The 20,556-nt window shown below is 49.9% G+C and overlaps 1 protein-coding gene across 9 annotated transcripts in view; it reads left to right on the top strand.

The window, feature by feature from the left end:
* The window catches only part of AGAP1 (ArfGAP with GTPase domain, ankyrin repeat and PH domain 1), a 507,095-nt gene extending 502,063 nt beyond the window's left edge, over positions 1-5,032 (top strand). For all 9 annotated transcript variants that reach the window (XM_013048468.2, XM_045066852.1, XM_045066853.1 and 6 more), the window contains 2 exons: positions 1,057-1,312; positions 2,868-5,032. In XM_013048468.2, the coding sequence (XP_012903922.2) occupies positions 1,057-1,312; positions 2,868-3,071 (460 nt within the window). In that variant the 3' untranslated portion in view covers positions 3,072-5,032. The remainder of the gene's footprint in view (positions 1-1,056; positions 1,313-2,867) is intronic.
* Positions 5,033-20,556: the final 15,524 nt, after the last annotated feature.

Here is a 20,556-nt window from a genome sequence, read left to right as displayed (position 1 = left end):
GCTGCAGGGTCGTGACGCTGAAAAGTGTCTCTCGCACCCTGTTTTGAGAAACCAAGACCCATGTACACACCTTGCAGTTGGTTTCTTCCTTTTTCTCTCTACTTTCTCTTCCCATTCTCCCCCCGCCCTCTTATGCTCAGCCCTCCTTCCAGATGTCACAGGCAGCATCCTGTCGTATTTGGATCCCAGCTCCCCACCCCCCACAACCAAGTTCCCAGAAGACCAGAGCTCCTGGGGGAGGGACTCCCCTGCAGCTCGTTGCATCTGTGACCCCAGGCCCTTCCCCTCTCCTCCTTGTATCATCCCCTCCTGCACCCCTAGCTCAGCTCTGGCCTTGGGCCCCCTGCCTTGTCTCCCGGGCTGGGCCCTCTAACACCTTGACACTCTCCACTTCAGACCTCTCCATTGGGGTCTCTGTGGTTTTACACGTGGGTCTCTAACAAGATGTTCCTTAACCGAAGCACCGGGAGACCCCCAGGGAGTTCACACACTCCCTTCCCAGGCTCCAAGTTAGGGGCTAAGAGTTCAAGATCACACCGGGTCAGGTAGCCCCCTGGCCATCCTGTCCCCTGGCCCTGAACTCCAGCTGGGTCCTCTAATCCCAACTAAAAGCTGTCATTGCTTACAGTAGAGGGGGCCTCCAGGCTGCCTTGCCATGTGTGGAGTCTTGGGCAGGAAGGTGGTTCCTCAGGCTTCTGGGCTAAAACCAAAAGAAATCACGTGAGAGCTCAAGGCCATGGGCCTCTGTGCATACCTGCAGGCATCAGAACTCCCTTCCCCAGAGGTTCTGATTCAAGGAGGCCTGGGGCAGAGCCTGGGGATCTGCATTTCTAGCACATTTCCAGGTGGTGCTGATGCTGCTTGGGGGGGGACCCGTCTGGGAAACAGAGGCCTGTCCCTCCAAGGGCTTTCTTGTGGCTCCGTGGAGGCACTTGTCTCCTGCTATTGCACTTCCACCCTGAGGCCACCAGACCACCTAGGTGCTGGAGCAGATAGGCATTTCAGCCTTGGTTGTCCTTCCTGGCAGTGACCGCACCCGTGTGGTGGCTCTTGCAGGGAAGAAAAAGAGCGGTGGATCCGAGCCAAGTACGAGCAGAAGCTCTTCCTGGCGCCGCTACCCTGCACGGAGCTGTCCCTGGGCCAGCACCTGCTGCGGGCCACCGCCGACGAAGACCTGCGGGCCGTCATCCTGCTGCTGGCCCACGGCTCCCGGGAGGAGGTGAATGAGACCTGCGGAGAGGGGGATGGCCGCACAGCACTACACCTGGCGTGCCGGAAGGGGAACGTGGTCCTGGCACAGCTCCTGATTTGGGTAGGTCGCCTGGGTGCCGCGAAGGGGGCACCATGTTCTGCTCTACAGGCATGGTTGGGGCAGAAGGTCACAGGTCTCAAGGTGGGAAGCAGTGTGGACAAGGCACGGGGGATTTCGGTGTGGAGGCCCCCGGCTCTCAGGCTCCCTTGCGTGAGGACACCCCTAGAGGACTGAGGGAGCAAAGGGAGGAGGTGAGCGGGACACGCTCCACCTGCCATGGGTCAGGGTGTCTGCAGAGTTCGCGTTTCTCGTGACCCCTCTGGGTAGAGCGTGGCTGGAGGTGTCCCTCTTGTTCCTTTTATGACAGACTCCTGGCATCTTTACTTCAGAGCAGGGTAGAAAGCAAGGACATAGCTAGTTTATGTGGTTTTCCCTTTTCCAGACACAAAAATACTGGACCCAAAGTTTGGTGTTTAATACAGTAGGACTTTAGCCAAGTGCTTCTTCTGGACTGTTCTGGCTAACTTCTACTATTTTTTAAATATCTAAATTTATTTTGTTTTATTTTATTTATATTTTTATATTTTATTTTTAAATATCTAAATATTTTTAAAATATCTATTATTTTTTAAATATCAATGGAAGCATTTGCCATAAAGTCTGAATGGGGACAGGGATGGGACAACATGCATAGCAGGGCAGTGCCTGGGCCACGGGGCGGGGTGCTGCTTCCAAGAAGCCCACATCCCATAGGGGCAGCTTTCTTCGGGCTTGGCCATTGTGGGTCCCGTGGAAGACTGCTACTGAGAGGTCCCTGGCCGGCGTGGAGGAAAACACTTGCCCACTGAATAGACTGAAGTGTGCAGTGCGGTAGGAGCTGACTTTCTGTGCTCTTGTGTATTACATATGTGTTTCCTACAATGGAAAGGAATCACCTCCAAGATCAAGAAGTGATTATTTTTGTTTTTACAGTTGCAGAGTCAGAATAGAAATAGCAACATGAGAATGATTTTTGGTCTGCCACACAATGTGCTTTTGTCCTTGTAAAAAGCACATTATTAGGGTATCTGGGTGGCTCAGTTGGTGAAGCCTCTGCCTTCGGTTCAGTTCATGATCCCAGGGTCCTGGGATCGAGCCCCACATCAGGTTCCTTGCTCAGCGGGAAGCCTGCATCTCCCTCTGCCCACTGCTCTCTCCCTGTTTGTGCTCATTCGCTCTTCCTCACTCTCTGACAAATAAAATCTTAAAAATAAATAGCACATTTTTTTTTAAAGATTATATTTATTAGAGAAAGAGCATGCATACAAGCAAGAGGGAGCAGCAGGCAGAGGCAGAGGGAGAAGCAGACTCCCCGCTGAGCAGGGAGTCTGACTCAGGGCTCCATCCTAGGACCCTGGGATCATTACCTGAGCCAAAGGCTGGTGCTTCACCTACTGAGCCCCCAGGCGCCCCAAAAAGTACCTTCTTTCAAAGAGCACGCAGAGGGGCAAGGTGTGGCACCTGGCCATGCGGCTCCCCTCCAGCTCATGTGTAGCCCATCCCAGGGGTCCGTGTCCCTGCACGAGCTGAGCTGTGCTCCCTCTGGTGACCTAACAGTCCTCTGTTGCCTCTACAGTACGGGGTGGACGTCATGGCCCGGGACGCCCACGGGAACACAGCACTGGCCTACGCGCGCCAGGCCTCCAGCCAGGAGTGCATCGACGTCCTGCTGCAGTATGGCTGCCCCGACGAGCGCTTCGTGCTCATGGCCACCCCCAACCTGTCCCGGAAGAACAATAACCGGAACAGCAGCAGCGGGAGGGTGCCCACCATCATCTGAGGACTGCGCGCCCCCTGCCCGCCGCACCCGGGCGCCTGCAGCCTTGTGCCCTCTCTCGGAAGTCACGACACGTGAGTCCCATCACGTCCCCACTCTGTTCCCGCTGGTCGCCTGCCACCTGCCCACCTGCCCTCACCCCACGCGAAATCACAATACCTGACCGTCCTTGCGGGGCGAAGAGGAGGCCAGGAGGCTGCCGAACGGAGTCCTTTTCATAAACTCCCCTAGCGACAAGCAGGAGCTACCGGCGGGCCTCGGTTTATTGAGGATAGCACACAGCAAGGGACCCCCCCCCCCAAGCCCCTGTCTGGAGACCTGGAGCGCGGCACAAGGGACAGGGACGAGAGGGGGAGGGGAGGCAAGGAGAAAGGAGAAGGGTAACTCTCCTTAACCGGCAGTTAAGCACATCAGTACACTTCACCTCTACCAAACGGAACACTCGGATTTCATCTCCTCTCCGAGGAGCTTGACGGCATAAATCAGAAGCAAGCAGAGTTTGTCAGGTTTGAAGCCCCTATGATGGTATGTGTCAAATCAGTTGTAGCTAATCTGTCCAGGGAGAATACTGGCTTCATTACACTTGCATAGTTGGGTTCTTCCAGCATTACCGCTGTTTAATAGAACATGATTAGTCATCACCGAGAAGAAAGCATATTAGCTGGGGAGGTAGTTACGCAGCACGCTTCGATGATTGCCACGATGTGATTGCAATACTTCTCAGAAGCATCGTATTATCCCAGACATGTTCTTTCGAGCCCTTGGAGCCCTCCTTTCTAAATTCACTGTCATAATTTAGTATCTGTTTAATTTTTCAGTCCAAAGAGAGGAAATCGGTTGCTGAGTATTATTTGACTGGAGTCTCCTTGGTGCAAAAACAAAATGGAAAAAATAAATAAGATTAAGTCGGAAATTTGAAAGGAAATCACGAATTCAAGCTAATAATAACATTTCGAGGCCATGTAGTAAACTTGGTAAAGGCACAAAAGGCTTCTTTTTGTAAATCTAAGAGATTTTACTTCCTTTTGCCAAGGTGGATGTCATGGGTCTGAGTCACTGCCGGGCCACTCCTGAGTGTCACACAGGCTTCTGTGTCATGTCTGTAGCTAAGATTGTGAAAATCTATTTGAATAAAAGAAGTTCATAAATATGCATTGATTTTTGTTCAGATAAATGGCACCTCTGTTAATTTATAAATTGAACTGGATGTGAACTAATAACGTGCAACTAGTTGAGATAAGAGAGTTACAGATCGTTGTACATGGAAAGCACTCCCAGCAGCAAACACTTCCATTAATGTGATCGACAGCTTTTAAAAAGGAAACTATCAGAAGATGATGGTGGTACAATTTGCTTATTAAAATCGAGAAAGAAAAAAAAAAGATGCCTATGAGAGAAAGGAGGGGGAGACATGTGATTTCTCATTGTTTAGATCTGATACCACTTCTGCCGACCCAGAGGAGGGGGCCGTGGGGCAGGCCAGGGATGAGTTTCTGAGTCCCCGCCCCGGGTGCTGGGCAGAGGCAGGCCATGACCGGCTGACTCGTGGGCACTGCTGGCACTTCACTGGGTGGCCAGACCCTCCATTTCCTTTATTTTGGCACCTAACCTGCCATCTCCGAGGTGTGGGATGACTTCGGACTTAGCTGCCTTCAGTGTGATGGCCAAACAGAGTAAAAAATCCGATCACGACACCTTAGGTTAAAAGGGTGTGCTGTGCCTGGAACCCTTTAGCAAGTCCGAGTGAGAAGAGGGCTGGCTGTCTCCCTGGCAGGTGACCCTGGGTCCGCTGTCACCCAGGAGCAGGGCCACGTCCGCCCAGCCACATCTGCCCGCAGCCTCCAGGCAGGTCTCTTGCTCTTCTGTGATGAACCTATTTTGTAAGAGTTTTTTCTCTTCTTTCACCTTTTAAGAAAAAAAATTTAAGTAGGTGGGGGAAAAAATAAAGCTTTACACAGAATTTATATGTGGGTCAGTGTTTCATGGATATGTGTAACCTTGATTCCATTGCGTGGAAGCCAGCGGGCTCCGGGAACAGCAGGTGCGAAAGCCAAGAAGCTGCGAACCTTGACAACAGGTCCCTAATCCTACTCCCATCCCCACCCCACCCCCACAGTTTTTAATTCTGTGTTTCATCACTGTGTAGTTATTTTAAATGTGAATAGAAAAAAAAATGTCATTGCCTATTTTTGAAGAACGCATCACTGTTCTGATGCAGCTGTACACGTTTGCCTCTGCACAGCCTGGCTTCTAGCGTAGACTTGATGTAGTGAACGCAGATACAGCACAAATGAAATTCTTAAATTATTTCATTGTCGTTAACGCCCACTATAGGAATGCTCTATTCATATAGCGAAGCCTTGTTTTGAAAAGAAACGGAATTCCTTGTCAGGCTTCCCTTTGAGATATATATGAGCGTGTACATATGATTATATGTGTTTATAATATAATATTTTCCCAGATGACTTCTTTTTTAACTTAGCCTTTCACGACCTGAATGCCACATTGGTTTGGTTTGGTTTGTTTTTTGCGTCCTTCCCTCTCTCAGACACAGGGACTTCACTGATCCCTTCTCAGAAAACTTGACCCCTCTTCTGCTATTCTGAGCAATGTTGATCTGCGCTGGGAGGCAGCCAGCTTTCCTGAACCTGAGTTTTGGCAGCAGAGGGGAGGCAGTGGTGGGCTTCAGGGGTTTTCCTTGAAAAAAAGAAGGTGGCTGGTGGCTAATCTGCTTGTATTTCCGTGTCACGCCAAAAGGCCTTTCTTCACTGACAGTGCTCTCATGCTCATCTCAAACCCTGGCTAACACTGAGGAGGGGAGCAAAAAGCCACAAGGGCTGGTGTTAGAAATGACCAGTTCGGCAAGGGGGTCGAGTTGTCACTTTCTAGTCCCATGGAAGTTTTGTGAAGTGACAGTGATGAGAAGACAGCACCGCATCATCCCCATAGCATGTTCTAGCCAGAAGTAAGTTTCCCCGAACTTGAAACCACGTGCTGGGGTAGGCACAGGTGCATGTGGTCACCGGGGAGGGTAGCTTCTCCATCTGGCCAGAAACTCTGCAGAGGAAGGAGCCTCGATTCTGATCCCTTGAGAGTGGACTTCCAGAACTGAGTAGGAGGATGGCTCGCCAAGCCCAGAGCCCTAGTCATGGGGCCCTGGCCCCTCTGTCTCCTGTTGTCCCAGGAGATGAGCAGCTCGAGGGTGAGTAACATGTTCTTAAGTCTCTGGCCCCATGAGCTGGCACAGTTCTATGTCTCCCAGGAAGAGCACGCTGTTTGTGATTATCCCGGAGAGCAGGGGAAGGCAGGGGGTCCTTGCCGATCCCAGGGCTGTCAAGAGCTCTTGCGGATTAATCTTGACCGGAATCCTAAAAGGAGCCCATTCTCTACCCATGACCCCAGGCACCGAGGCAGGGCCTTGCTCTTCTGCCTGTCTTCTGAAGTTTTGTCTAGCCTTTGCCACCTACCCAGCCTCTGCCATCGGGCCTCGGGACCAGTCTTCCCCAGTTTTGTAACCTCTGCACCCTTCCAGAGTCATCCTCTCCATCTGCAAGGGTGCAGTCACTGACCTTCATGAGGGGAGAACAGGGTCCAGTGATGAGAAGGACAGCCATAGGGCTGAGCAGACCCAGCTTCACCCGGCTTTGCTGCCCCTCCTGGGTGACCCTGGCCAGGTCCTCAGCTTTGGGGCGCTCTTTCCTTAGCTGTGAAACTGAGGGGTAGGGCGGGGTGGCCTTGCAGGATCCAGTGACCCATTGGTTTCCAAGCATTGTGATCACTGCCAGCCAGACACCCGGCCAGGGGCTGGAAGCTCAGGAAATGGGAGTGTTCGGGAAGAACAGAGTTGCTGATGGCATCAAAGCCTGCGCACCCACATAGAGAGGGTCCCCAGGCTGGAGGTGCTTGCTTTCTCCAGCCGCGCCCTGGGGAGCCTAGCATGCTCGCTAGGCCGAGCCAGAGGATGAGCGAGGCTCTCGGTGAGCCCCTGCCCCAAGGGGTGAGCTCCAGTGCTCACTTCCTGATGTTGATCCTCCCATCTTCGTGGTCTGATTTTGCTTTTCCAGAGGCAAAGTAAAGGTTGAGTCTTAACTCTCAAGCATTCTCCAAGATCCCTTGAGGCCCAAGGTGACCCCTTCTCTCTGACGCCGTGCTGTGTCATTGGCTCAGACAGGCCTCCCACCATTCAGAAGCCACCAGGAGGCTGCTGTTCACTCTTGGCCCTCAGAGCTTGCCAAAGAGCACCCTGGCTGGCAGAGGTCGAGGCCTTGGGGCCTCTCGTGCGTCGCTTAGACACTTGTACAGTGAGCAGGCACCTCACCAGAGCTGCTCTCCCTCTTGAGGCTGGCGTTCGGCTGATCTTGTGCCTGCAGCTGGTGAATGTAACTTCCCCTCGAGGGCGGCCTTGGGTCCCACCCGGACCTCAGCCCGAGCTGTGCTCCAGGGTGACCCAGGTCACCACGGCTCCAGTTCTGCCATCCCTTCCTCCTGGCATTTAGAATGTTCTGGAAATAAGAAATCCACATTCCCACCTAGGGAGGTTCAGAAGCCTTGCAGCAATGTAGAGGCTCTACGAGTAAGTATGATCCGGGCTCCAGAACTTCTCAAAAGGCAAAGATAATTGGAAAGCAAATCCATTACCCCTCCATGGGCTCTTTGCCCCTCCCCCACCTGCTCTATTTCCATCCCTCACGCGCCCCACAAGGTCGGCATGACTTTCTAGAACTCCCCTGGATTGTATTTATGTCCTTCAAGCAAACAAATTGAAAAGCAGTCAGGAAGGAATTCAAATAGAAATGTGCTGAAGATACACATCTTTCTTTCCCAGGAAATATAATTTATTTCTAACTGCCTCCTCGAACATGGGCTTCACACATTGTGAAGTCCTGTCTTCAAGTGATTTTCACCCTCATCTTTCACCAAAAAGCTAAATAAGGGCCTTTGGCATCCAGACTTGGATTTTTCACTTTGGGCCATTATCAACAATGTTGCTTTTTCTTGAATTCCTAAGTGGCTTTCTTCTGGAAGCCCTGTGGTCATTGAGGCTTCGGTGTGGGCCCCGTCCGTGCTGCGTCCTGGCCAGGCCCACCATGTGTGTGGCTCACACGGGCAGGGGTCTGGCTCCCCACCTGGCCTGAGGTGGGGGGATTGGCCCCCACGCTGCTCTGTACCCTGCACCCTGGTGGGCCTTTCCTGATTCAAGCATCTTAGGTCACGTTTCAGTCAAATTGTTGAATTGCTTCCAGTTACGCAGGAGAGAGAAGGGGGAGTGGGTTTGTCCCTCAAGTACACAGGAATGGCGTCAGGCTTTTATTTCCACTGCAACCCGAAGTGACCCTTGGAAGCCGGAAGTGACAGCTTAGAACTCCTATTTCAAAAACATGGGTGTTCTTCCCCTTCTAGAAGAAAGGTTGTCCTTGTTAATGGATTCTCCATTTCGTTTTGGATGTCTGCTGCTTTTTGAGCACAGACTGACGCTTCTTTCCGGTTCCAGCTTCTCCGTGTGGGTCAAGAGTAGGAAGCGGAGGACATCTCCTCAGCATGGGGCTCCGCAAAGACCACAAAGTCTGGTTTTCAGTTTGCGATTTTTAAAGCACCCAAGTTCTAAAAATCATTCCGTTTCACCAGTGTGGGGAAGAGCTTCCCAGGGCAAGGGCTCAGGGTGGCAGATATGAAAGCCTCTCCTTCCCGCATTTCATTTCTGGGTGGGGGGGGCTGCTTCTGCTCGTGGATGGTCGCGTCTGTGCTGGAGCTTGTTCCTGCTTGGTAAAAACGCCCTCGTCCGAGGCCCTCATCCCACCTAAAGGGCCATTGGTGCCCAGAGGCAGGTGTGCCCAGCATCGACCCGCCATGAGCCGTTCCTGCCAAGCAGACAAACTAGGGTCTGTCTGGGTGTCTCCCCGGCTCCCAGAAGCTGCGGGGTCTGTGCAGGGCAAGCTGCCTTCGTCGGGGTGCACGAGGTCAGCTCAGGGCCTGTGTTTTATTTGGACCTGGTGTGTGGCTTCTGCAGAGAACGCCCCTGAGGGTCAGGATGGAGCCATATGACAGAGACTTGCTGTCAAAGTCCAGTGAGGTCTAATCTAGAATTCACCATCAGTGGGGATCCCGTGTCTGTCCTTCATCTTGAGACACAGGTGAAAGAAAGCGATACTACATGTAAGAGCTTTCGGGGATCTTCCAAACGAACAACGAGTTGTTAGAGGAGCAGCTGCCCCCAAACCAGAGTGTGCCCTGATCTCCCCAGGCAGTGTCCACGATGGCCTGGGAAGCAAATATCTGAGCTGGCCCAAACACGAGTAACAGTAACAGAACCCCACACCGTCTGTGATCCCACGAGTAAGATGGGGAGTGTCCAGGCTTGATGGAGGATGTCGCGGGGCTTTCCACCCCTGGTCTAGCACCCAGATGTCGAAAGCCTGAGTGACAGGCCTCTTTCAAAGACCCTGGGGCAGCCCAGCTGATGACCACTGCACCCAGCTCATCAGCTGACATTCCACTGAGTGGCCTGGGGGAAGGTTCATCCCACCTGGGGTCCTTGAGGGTCGGAGGACAGAGGGGACCAAGGGTGCGTGAGCTGGAGCCAGAGCGGGGAGTGAGTCCTCACTGACCACTCACAAGAGCACAGCACGCCCTTCCCGTCCTGCCCCAGGGCGCAGGGGCGGACCTGAGTGGGAATCAGGCTGTTCCAAGGTGCATGGGTGATGGGTATGTTTAGAAACTGCTTTATGGCACATCACACATCTTGAAGTTAGAAGTCATGCCTTCTCCAAACCCTGAAAAACATCTCGGTTTCCATTCTCCAGCTGGGCTTTTGTCTAAAATATATCAAACTCTTGAGGTTGCAACCCCTGTCCCGGTCTGAGCACCCACGTGCTGGGGAGGATGCCGTGTGGCCTTGACCAAGGGCACTGCACAAAGCCTTGGGACCGCTGAGCTGGCTGCCCCAGGAAGGACTGGAGGAGTTGGCCACTCCAGGCCCAGGCACGGCCACTTGGGTTCTGAGAGTGCTTCCTGCTCCCAGACAGTCCCCCACTCCTGCTCATGACCTTGAATGGGGTTCTTATAGGGCCACACATGTGTTTCTGAACAGGAGACTGAGCGGGTCAAAGGTGGCTACCAAGAGGCATCTCTTGCAGGGAACAGGGAAGGCCGAGTCTCTCTGCCCACCTCTCAGCACATTTTTCTGTTTTCTGTAAATAGTGATGTATAGAAGATGGAAGAGCGGCCCGGCGTTTATCCAGAGATGGGTTTGGTTTCTTCGGGTTTTTTTGTTTGGGTTTTTTTTTTTTTTTTTTGGTTGTCTTTCTATTACCTCATTCAGCAAGTTTGTTTCACAATGACTCAATGATGCTTTATTTATGTTGTTTGTACTGTAATTAAAACCATTGACAGACATTTCACTTTGCTTGTTATCTCATATGATTTTGTTTTGATTAAATATGCCAGTTTGTATTTTCCTGCATTGGGATTTTTTGTGTCAGCTGTACAGTATTCTAAGGGGGGGAGGGAGAGAAAAAGAAAAATGTGTAAAGTACAGGAGAGAGGTGGCTATGGTGTAGAGACCTCTTTCTAATAAAGAAATGAAAATATGTCTACACTGCTTCTGTGGAGGTTTTGTGGGGACTTGGGGGGCAGGGCGTGTTGGCCATTCGTCAGGACTAATTGGATATGTGTGCTCAGGCGAGGTCAATCAGAGAGGAGAGGTGCTTAGAGAAGGGAGGCACTGGGCTCTGGCCACCTCCCTCCTGTGGAAGGAAACGGGCGCACGCGTGCTGTGGTCACGGCATCGGGACCATGAGGAGCATCTCCCCACTTGTTCATCCCCAAGACACTGCAAGGGGCTGTGGCTCCAGCTGGGGATTGGCTGGGTCCGGAAGTTACAGAGGCTTGTCAAGTGTCTTTGCGCTGGACCACACTGCCCCAGATGTGTGATGAGGACTAGGAAAGAAAACCCTTCCAGAATGCCTTTATCAATACTCTCTCCTTATGAGCAGCATCACATTTTTCTCACACAAAATACACAGTATCTTTACCCTCCCACTCAGAAAATTAAAGCACCCAACTGCCACCACCCAGACATCACCAGTTAGCAGTTTGGTGACACCTTCCAGATGCTTCTGTCTGCAGACGGGCGGATGTCCGCTCCCTCGTCACTTGCAGGGCAGTAAACATAAAGCCCTACGATCCCACGCCATGTCCGTACTGACACTGGCTGCGGAGATTGTCTCACGGCCCGGGGGGCCACAGCAGCCAGCAGGCCGCAAGCAAAATGTGATGAAGGCTCCTTGTCTTACGGGGACTCAGCAAAAGGAGGACAAAGAAAGGGCTTGAGGAGGAACCCGTTCCATTTACACACATGTTGGTTCTCTTGGATCTGGTAACGTGTGCCTTAAATGACGTAAGGGACTGGGCAGTAAGCCAGGGCAGGCACGGACACCTGGAGGGCCTCCCGGGCCCAGGCTCCTCCAGCCAGCTGGTCAACCGCGGTCCGTGGGTGTGTTACCTCCTGGCACCCGTGTGAGGTTCTCCACCACCGGCTTCAGCATCCCATGCAGGGAGAGGAAAGGCAAGGGGAGAGGCAGCGGGCAGGCCTCTCCCATCCAGTGTCGCGGCTCCATTGACAGCCCCCATCCGTGGCCACACTGGATGAGGTCACTTAGGGCTGCAAAGGAGACTGGGGGACATGGCAGCTCGAGGCAGGGAGGGTCTGGTGGTAGGGAAGAGGGGGAGAGTGGGTGTCAGGCGGCATGCGGTCTCAGCCCATCCACTGTGTGGGTCCCCAAAACGCCCTCCGTCAATAACCCAGAACAGCGGCTCCCCCGGAGACATGTCCAGTGGGCTGTCAGCCCCACCCATGACTGGCCCCACCTTCCGTCCAGCGCTCCCCACTCGATCTCAGAGGGTCCATCCAGGCCCAGAAGCACTTTGTCGGACCGGACAGGTACCAAAGGCAAGACGGAAGCTTCAGATTTTACAGCTGAGATCTTGGAAAGCGACTGTACTCAGTGCTGGCCCGGCTCTGGGGGGACTGACAAGAACGCGCCACTAGGGGAAACGAAGTCAACCAGCGTTTCTGCAAAGCCCTGTGGAATCGTGGAGAATGCCCTGAGAACCTTCCCTTTGGCCCAGGAGCCCAGGGCCTAGACCACCTCCATCCCGTAAACATACGTTGGTGACATGAATGAATTTGATGCTCGGAATCTGCCCGAGGAGTAATGTGGCTACGTGAGCATTTGTGTGAGAGATGTTCACAACTACAGTATTTATAACAACAAAGTTTGGGGAACAAGCCCAAAGTCTAACAGGAAGGCAATAGTGAAATAAATCCATGTACCTCCATAAACGGAAAGTGGAGTCAGTTCAAATGTGTTTATCTCATAGGAAAGTGATAGCATGGAAATTAAAAATTAGGATACAGAATATACATAAATTCTATTAATAAAGAATTTATATAAGCTGTCTTGAAAGTTATTTTTTATCCTTATTTCATATTGAGGGGGGAAAAATCCAAAATGTTTGCAGTGCTGCCTCCCTGGGGAGTTCCTGTCCACATTTCTTGTTCATACTAAAATCGGAGAAATGGTTGGTTAATTGATTAAATAGATGCCTGAGCATGGAACCCGATGTGGGACTGGATCCCATGACCTTGAGATCATGACCTAAGCCAAAATTAAGAGTTCAATCAATGCTTAACCAACTGAGCCATCCAGGTGTCCCCCTGCTCCCGACAGCAAGTCCGCAGTCCTAAAGGTGGTCCCTGCCGTCTGCTTGCTCCGCCCTCCTGTCCCTCCCCTGCCTTCTCCTGCCCCTCTGCCCCTCGTGGTCAGCTCCAGCCACACCCTGTGTCCTGGCCTCTCCTGCTCCAGACCTTTATCCACCTGTGCCTCCCCCTGGGAAGACCCCGCTGTTTGTGGCTAGCTCCTTCTCATCTTTGGGGTCTCCGATGAAACGTCCCTCTGAGAGACGTCTCCCCACGCTACCCCCAGCTCAGTCAGGCCTCCCTGCACTGGCTCTTGGCACCCTCCCTGACCTTCACAGTGCATTTCTCTGTGGGAAAGGTCAGCCCGCTTCTGTGCCTCCCTCGGTTCCAGGGCCCTGAGTCTGCCTGGGTCTGGGATAGCGGCCCCACCAAATACCACTGACCCAAGGCGTGGCAAGGACAAACTCCAGCCCCCCGTGGCCTACATGGCCCAGGGCACTGAGGCACCCAGGGTCCACTTGCACCAACAGTGTTCCTTTTAGGAACCGAGCCTCGTCGTCACCATGAAATGTCTGAGCAGTGTCCTCGCTGGACGCCCGGGGCCTGTCAGGACGATCCCTACCAGGCCGTCGCAGCCCCACAGCCGTCCCAAGGCCCTCGGGTGGGACTCCGTCATGGCAGGTGGGCCCCCTCTGGGGGTTGATGTCCAGAGCTCGCGACCCCAGAGACGCCCCGATGGGTCCCAGTCTGTCCCCTGCCTTGGCCCGAATGGGGACAAAAGCCTCGCTTGCCAGTCATGCCAGTGGTGAGACAGAGCTCCAGTGGCCCCACGTCCCCAGCACGTTCCCAGAAGCCGCTGAGCCACAATTTATCACCACACGTGTCCAGTAAGGCGCCTAATTGGCCCATAAATGTGGCCCAATAACCGCGCCTGACACCCAGAGACACTGTGGGCAATTAGCTCTTATTTATCTGCATGTGGCACTGGCCACTTGCTAGCTCCGCACACGTTCACGATCTGTTTATTTGCAAAGCTGGAGGGACACGCACCTCATTACTGCATGAGACAGCACAGTACCCACACACACCCATTTGCCACGCACCCCAGACACACACACACACACACACACACACACATGCACACTGGACACACAAACACACCCACAGACAGACACACACATATACACCACCACACCCTACAGATGGACAGACACACAAACACACACACATACACCCCAGACATACAAACACACCTCACAGATGGAGAGACACACACCAGATACACACACACACACCCCCTTGAGACACATACCACCCCCCACACACACACCAGACACACACCACAAACATTGTAGAAACACACACTATATACCAGACACAAACCCACACACATTCCACAGACACACACACCCCAGACACACAACATATCACAGATACACACACATCTTGACACACACACACCACATACACACCGCACACACCACACACACACACCACACACACATCACACACACACACTACACATACAACTGCATATACCGCATGTACACACCACATACACATCAGACATACATACCTTCATACATACACACCATGCACACAAATACACACCACACACTACACACCCCCACATTACACACCAGAGACCCACATGCATACAGAGAACACACATTCACGTGCACACATGCACGCACACAGACACACTAGCAGGGACGATGGAACTTGGCATCGCCCTGCTGTTGGCTGAGGAAGTGGGTGATGCATGTGTGGGCAGGGCTTTCTCTCATGAAACACTCAACAGATCAGGCCCCAGAGCGGCTGCCGGCTCCCGGCGGTCTGTCCAGGTGACTCTGCACCAGGCTGGGGCAACTGGCCCAGGACCTGTGCCCTGGTTATGTGGACTTTCAAAATGCACAGAGATTTGGTCACTTCCGTTCTGTGGCATTCATCTTGACTTTACCCAGCCTCGCTCAGGGAAACGACTTCCTGTAAACAAATGATTGGCTGGACGTGGAGTTCCCCAGAGACTGGGGGCTGCCGCTCCTCCCAGCACCTGAGCCATTTGGTGTGGAAGAGGTAACGTGACCTTTGAACGGGAGAATGCCACACTCATCGCCACGGCCATGTACTGGGCTGGTGAAGGTGGGGGCTGTGCTCCCAGACAACCTGGGCTTCAAGGCCTTCCGAGCGCTCATCTGTGAAATGGGTGTAATTTGTGAAGACTTAATGGGTTAACAATACGTGGAAAGAACTGAGAACCATGCTTGGTCCTCAAGAAGCTCATAGCAAGTATTAAAACTCATCAATATTGTCACAGAAAATTTGGAACATCCAAATAAGCAACATCGTACATAACATTAAAATTCCCCCTAATCCATATACAGGCAAAAAGATGTTATCTGAGACGGAAAGATGTTTCTACAGCAGAGGGAGAAGCAAGTTATCTGACAGTTATCAGACAGCACGGATAGCGGGAGCCCTTTCTTGGCAGGAAAATATGTCGAGTTACATATCTGTAAACATATATATTTAAAAACAACAAAAATAATAAAAGAAAAAAAAACAAAGGGATAAAAAGAAGAAATAAACAAAATAAACATATATACACAGAGACCCTTCAGAAGAACACGCAGGAAGTGCTGCCGGGAGTTCTCGTGGAGATTAATCTTGATTTTAACTTGTTCTCTGCCTGTTTGAATTTTCTGATTCATCTGAACATTGAATAGTTACTCCTGTAACTATTTTTAAAATAAAGAAAATGAAATGAACAATTAGGACCCGCCCACCCCGGATAGTCACTCCCAACTTGAATGTGTATCTTTCAGCCTTCTAAATTCGTATATATGTGTACTTTTATTTAAAACATAAAATAGGGAGGGACCTGGGTGGCTCAGGGGTTAAGCCTCTGCCTTCTGCTCAGGTCATGATTTCAGGGTCCTGGGATCGAGCCCCGAATCGGGCTCTCTGCTCAGCAGGGAGCCTGCTTTCCCCTCTCTCTCCCCACTGCCTCTCTACCTTCTTGTGATCTCTCTTTCTCTCTCTGTCAAATAAATAAGTAAAACCTTTAAAAAGGGTTAAAAAAAAAAACATAAAATAGGGGTGGCTGCGTGGCTCAGTCAGTTGAGCATCCGACTTTGGATTTCTTTTTTTTTTTTTTTTAAGATTTTATTTATTTATCGGAGGGGGGGGGAGAGAGCAAGCACAGGCAGACAGAATGGCAGGCAGAGGGAGAAGCAGGCTCCCTGCTGAGCAAGGAGCCCGATGTGGGACTCGATCCCAGGATGCTGGGATCATGACCTGAGCTGAAGGCAGCCGCTCAACCAACTGAGCCACCCAGGCATCCCCGACTCTGGATTTCGACTCAGGTCATAATCTCAGGGTCATGAGATCGAGTCCCACACCAGACCCCGTGCTGTGCGTGGAGCCCACTTAAGATTCTGCCTCCCTCCCTCTGCCTCTCCCCACCTCTCTCAAACAAATTAATCTCCAAAACATAAAATAACGTTCTTCAAACTATTACTTCAAACTATCTACTCTTCCCTTCTGTCCTTCAAATGTTGGTTTTGAAGGTTTCAAGCCAACAGAAAAGTGAAACAATGGAGTATTCCAGAAAACACTCTGAGAAACCTCATCTGCAGTCACCAGTTACTCACATTTTCACATCGTGGGGCTCTTCAGATCGATGACGCACAGACGATACAGACGACATACGGATGACAATGAGCACACACACTAGGCGGAGCCACTTGAAAGTAAATTACCAACATCATGATTTTTCACCCTTAAATAAATAAGCACAAGGACTTTCCCTGTCGTAACTACAAGACCATTATCACTCCCCAGATAGTTCCCATTGATATGATATAATATGCAGTCCATATTCAAATCTCTTCAATTGTCCCAATAATGTCTTTTATAGCTGATTTTCCTCTCATCCAAGATCCAATCAATAATCACACAGAGCCCTTAATTGTCACGATAACCTACTTCTTTAAACTTAAATGAGCATGAACAACTTTTCATGTCAAAAAAAAAAATAGCTAATATGATTTAAACACTCACCAGCCAGGAAGGAGGCTGCGTGGTTCCTGGCGCTTCACCAACACCAGGACGAACATTTTATTTAAGTTTTTCCGTTTTAAAGGCAAAAATGAGGATCTCTTGGTTTTTCTGCATTTCAAGACTACTGGGTTGCGATTTTTTTACGTTTAATGACTCCTGGTATTTTGGTGTTCCCCCCAAGTGTTCTCTCCTCACTTTTCTTTTGGAGCATTTATCTTTCTCCTAATGACATGTGAACGTGGAGGGCATTACCAGCTACAGGTCATATGTTATATAATGTTTCTCATTGTTTCCTTTTTGAACTTTGCAAATTTTCAGGGTGCCGAATTTTGACACTTGTGACCTCAAATCAGCATTTACTTTCATGATTCTTGGCCTTAGTGCTTCCCTTAAAAAGTCCTTCCTCACCCCCATTTCTCTTCTAGTACACTCCTGTCGTTTTCTGGTACTTCGTTACAGTTCAACTTTTCATCCCTCTTCCGTTTGTGAACGTTGTATTTTTCTCCAATTAGTTAGCTAATCATACCAATTCCATTATTTATTCTTTTACAAATTACATGTATAAACAATAGGAGGGATCCTTATTAAATGAATGACATGTAAATTACAGAATTTCCATGTAATAGACTAATCATTGGCTGATAAAAGAATAAGGTAGGGGCACCTGGGTGGCTCAGTGGGTTAAACCTCTGCCTTTAGCTCAAGTCATGATTCCAGGAACCTGGGATGGTGCTCCACATCGGTCCTCAAGGGTCATGGAGGACCCCTCAAGGGTCAGGGAGCCTGCTTCCCCCTCTCTCTGCCTACTTGTGATCTCTCTCTCTGTCTCTCTGTCTGTCTCTCTATCTCTCTGTTAAATAAATAAATAAAATATTTTTTTAAAAAAGAATAAGGTAGACAGGTCCTGACAAGGGAAGATCTCTAGGATATATGCTGAGCAAAAATTCATGCTGCAGAGCAGTGCACATAAGTGTCACATGTGACTCCCAAAGCATAGGTGTATGCGTGTGTGTACACACATACACACACACGAGACACTCTCTGGTCCCTCTTGGTCGTCTTTGCTGCCCGCTCCTCCTCCTTTTTTCACTTCCAAATATTGGGAGTCCCAGGACTCAGGTCTTGAGCCATCCTGTACCTACACAACCTCCCTAAATGATCTTATCTAGGCCCAAGGTTTTCAATATTTGCCCCTGACTTCCAAATTTACCTCTATCCTTCCCTCTCTCCTGAGTTCTAGACTTGTCTATCCAATGCTAAGTAGATACTTGGATGGTGTATAGTTAGGAATGCTTTGGGCTACAAATAATAGTAACAGAGGCTTAAGGACACTACCCCTTAAACATTACAAGAGGTTTAATTGTATCACATAAAATATTTCTGGCAGACAGTCTAGGGCTGGTGCTGTGGCTCAGCAATGCTATAAAAAATAAAATAAATCAAGGGGCACCTCGGTGGCTCAGTCATTAAGTGTCTGCCTTCGGCTCAGGTCATGATCCCAGGGTCCAGGAATCAAGCCCCACACCAGGCTCCCTGCTCACCAGGAATCCTGCTTTTCCCTCTCCCTCTCCCTCTGCTTGTGTTCCCTCTCTCACTCTGTCAAATAAATAAATAAAATCTTGAAAAAAAAAATCAAGTTCTTTCATGCTATTATTGTTAGCAATATGGCTGCCACAACTCCAGACACTGCAGTCACATCCATGGCAAAATCCACATCTGTCCTTTTGATCAGGAAAACAAAGACATTTCCAGATTTTCCACCATCCTCCAGCTAATTTTCCTTTTATGGCAGTCTCATTGGCCATATGCAGAGACATTGCAAGAGCAAATATGGTACCTCTCTTTTCCAGCCTCCGTTCTGTGGGTGGGAATGAGAAAATAGAGGAATAGGTGTTGGGCTGGGCAACAATAGTGCCTCTGATACCCAACAGTCACCTCAGGTACACTTCCCCAAACAAAACAGTATTCCTTCCCAATAGAGCCCTCCCACATCTGACCTGTGTTGTAAGTAGCATCTCATTGTTGTGAATCTCATTTTTGTGAATAAGTAGCATCTCACTTATGCCAGTACCTCTTGCCCATATGCACAGGAACCATCAGGGACCTCTCTATGTATCAGTCTGATCTGTCATCTCCAAAGATACGCCCTAGCACTGACTACCTCTCATTCTCTCCAGCTCTGCACCCGAATCCAAGTGCCAGGTTACTCCCACAGCCCCAAGCTGCTCTTCCTGCTTCTTCTCCTGTCCCCTTTGTTGAATCTCCATCAGAAGCCAAAATAACCCTTTTAAAATGTAAGTCAGTTCCTGAAACTTGTGCTCTCCATGCGGATGGCTTCTAGCGACCCTAGGATAAAAATCCGGTTGCTCACCTTGTCCTGCAAAAGTCCCATGTGATCCTGCCCCTCTCCTCCTCCGACCTGTCCTCCACAAGCTGCCCTCCCACAGCGTCGCTCTTTCTCAGAGTATGCCATTTGATGGCCTTCCCATCTTTACACGTGCTGTTCCCTCTCCTCTTCTGTTCCTTGTCCTGTAACAAAGAGATCAGAGTTATATCCAGGTTCTAGGAAATGGATCAGAAGCAGATGGGAATTTAGCATATGATAAAAGTAGCACTTTGCATCAGTGGAAAATATGAACCACTTAACAAATGAGGAGGGACAACTGGCTATGCTTTTAGGGGCAAGTATACTTCAACTCTTACCTCCCCATGTGCAAAAATAAATCCCAAATAGATTGAAGCAAAATGTAAACACGGAAGTTAAAAGAATACTAGAAATGTATGGAATATTTTTATCATCCTGGAAAAGCCTTGTCTCACTGATATATAGAAACCAAAAGCTTAGAAAAGTGGACAGATTTGATACATAAAAATGAAAAACTCTTATATAATAAAATGCATTGTTTTTCTTTTCTTAGAGCCATCTCGCGCCCTAAGGACTTTAATTACCTAGAGGAAACACATAGGACAGAGAAAGAAACACTACTTGGACAATTCTAGGTAGGAAGGCATTTTGTAACAATATTCACCTGAAGCCTTTCAAAAAGTCAACGTCAGGGTGTGCCTGGGTGGCTCAGTCAGTCGAGCATCTGACTGGATTTTGGCTCAGGGTGGTGAGATCAAGCCCCATGTCGGGCTCTGTGCTTGCACGGAACCTGCTTGAGATTCTCCCTCCTTCTCCCTCTGCCCCTCACATTTGTGCTCTCTGTCTCTCTCTCAAGTAAATAAATAAATCATTTCCAAAAAAAAGTCAGTGTCAGGTGTGTAATTATAGGGTAAGAGAGACCAAAATCTGTAACAACCAGGTACAGTTTATGAAATTGACCAGATGCTGGTCTTTCACAAAGCTATCTAATGTGAGAAGGGGACGCCTGGGTGACTCCGTAGATTGGGTGTCTGCTGTTGGCTCAAGTGATGGTCAAGGGTCCTGGTGCTCTCTCTCAAATAAACAAATAAAATCTTAAAAAAAAAAAAAAAAAGTGAGATGGTTGAGGAAATCCAAACACAGGCTGAACATTAGATACTGTTGGAGAATTCCGTGAGTCTTCTCAGGCCAGTGATGGTTTGAGTCAAGGGGGCCAGTGTCTTTATTCTCAGAATATGCACAGAGGTTTAGAGTGATTCAACAGCCATAAATAATAAAAATAAATTAACCATTATATAGTGTAGGCAAAGGGTATATAGATCTTCACTTGCTGTTCTTTTAACTTTTCTCTATGTTTGAAGATT

The sequence above is a fragment of the Mustela putorius genome, unplaced genomic scaffold (genome assembly GCF_011764305.1).
Source record: "Mustela putorius furo isolate JIRA1106 unplaced genomic scaffold, ASM1176430v1.1 tig00003869_pilon_pilon_pilon, whole genome shotgun sequence".
Lineage (NCBI taxonomy): Eukaryota > Metazoa > Chordata > Mammalia > Carnivora > Mustelidae > Mustela > Mustela putorius.
The sequence above is the reverse complement of the archived record's forward strand: the minus strand, read 5'-3'. Positions and strand labels throughout refer to the sequence as shown.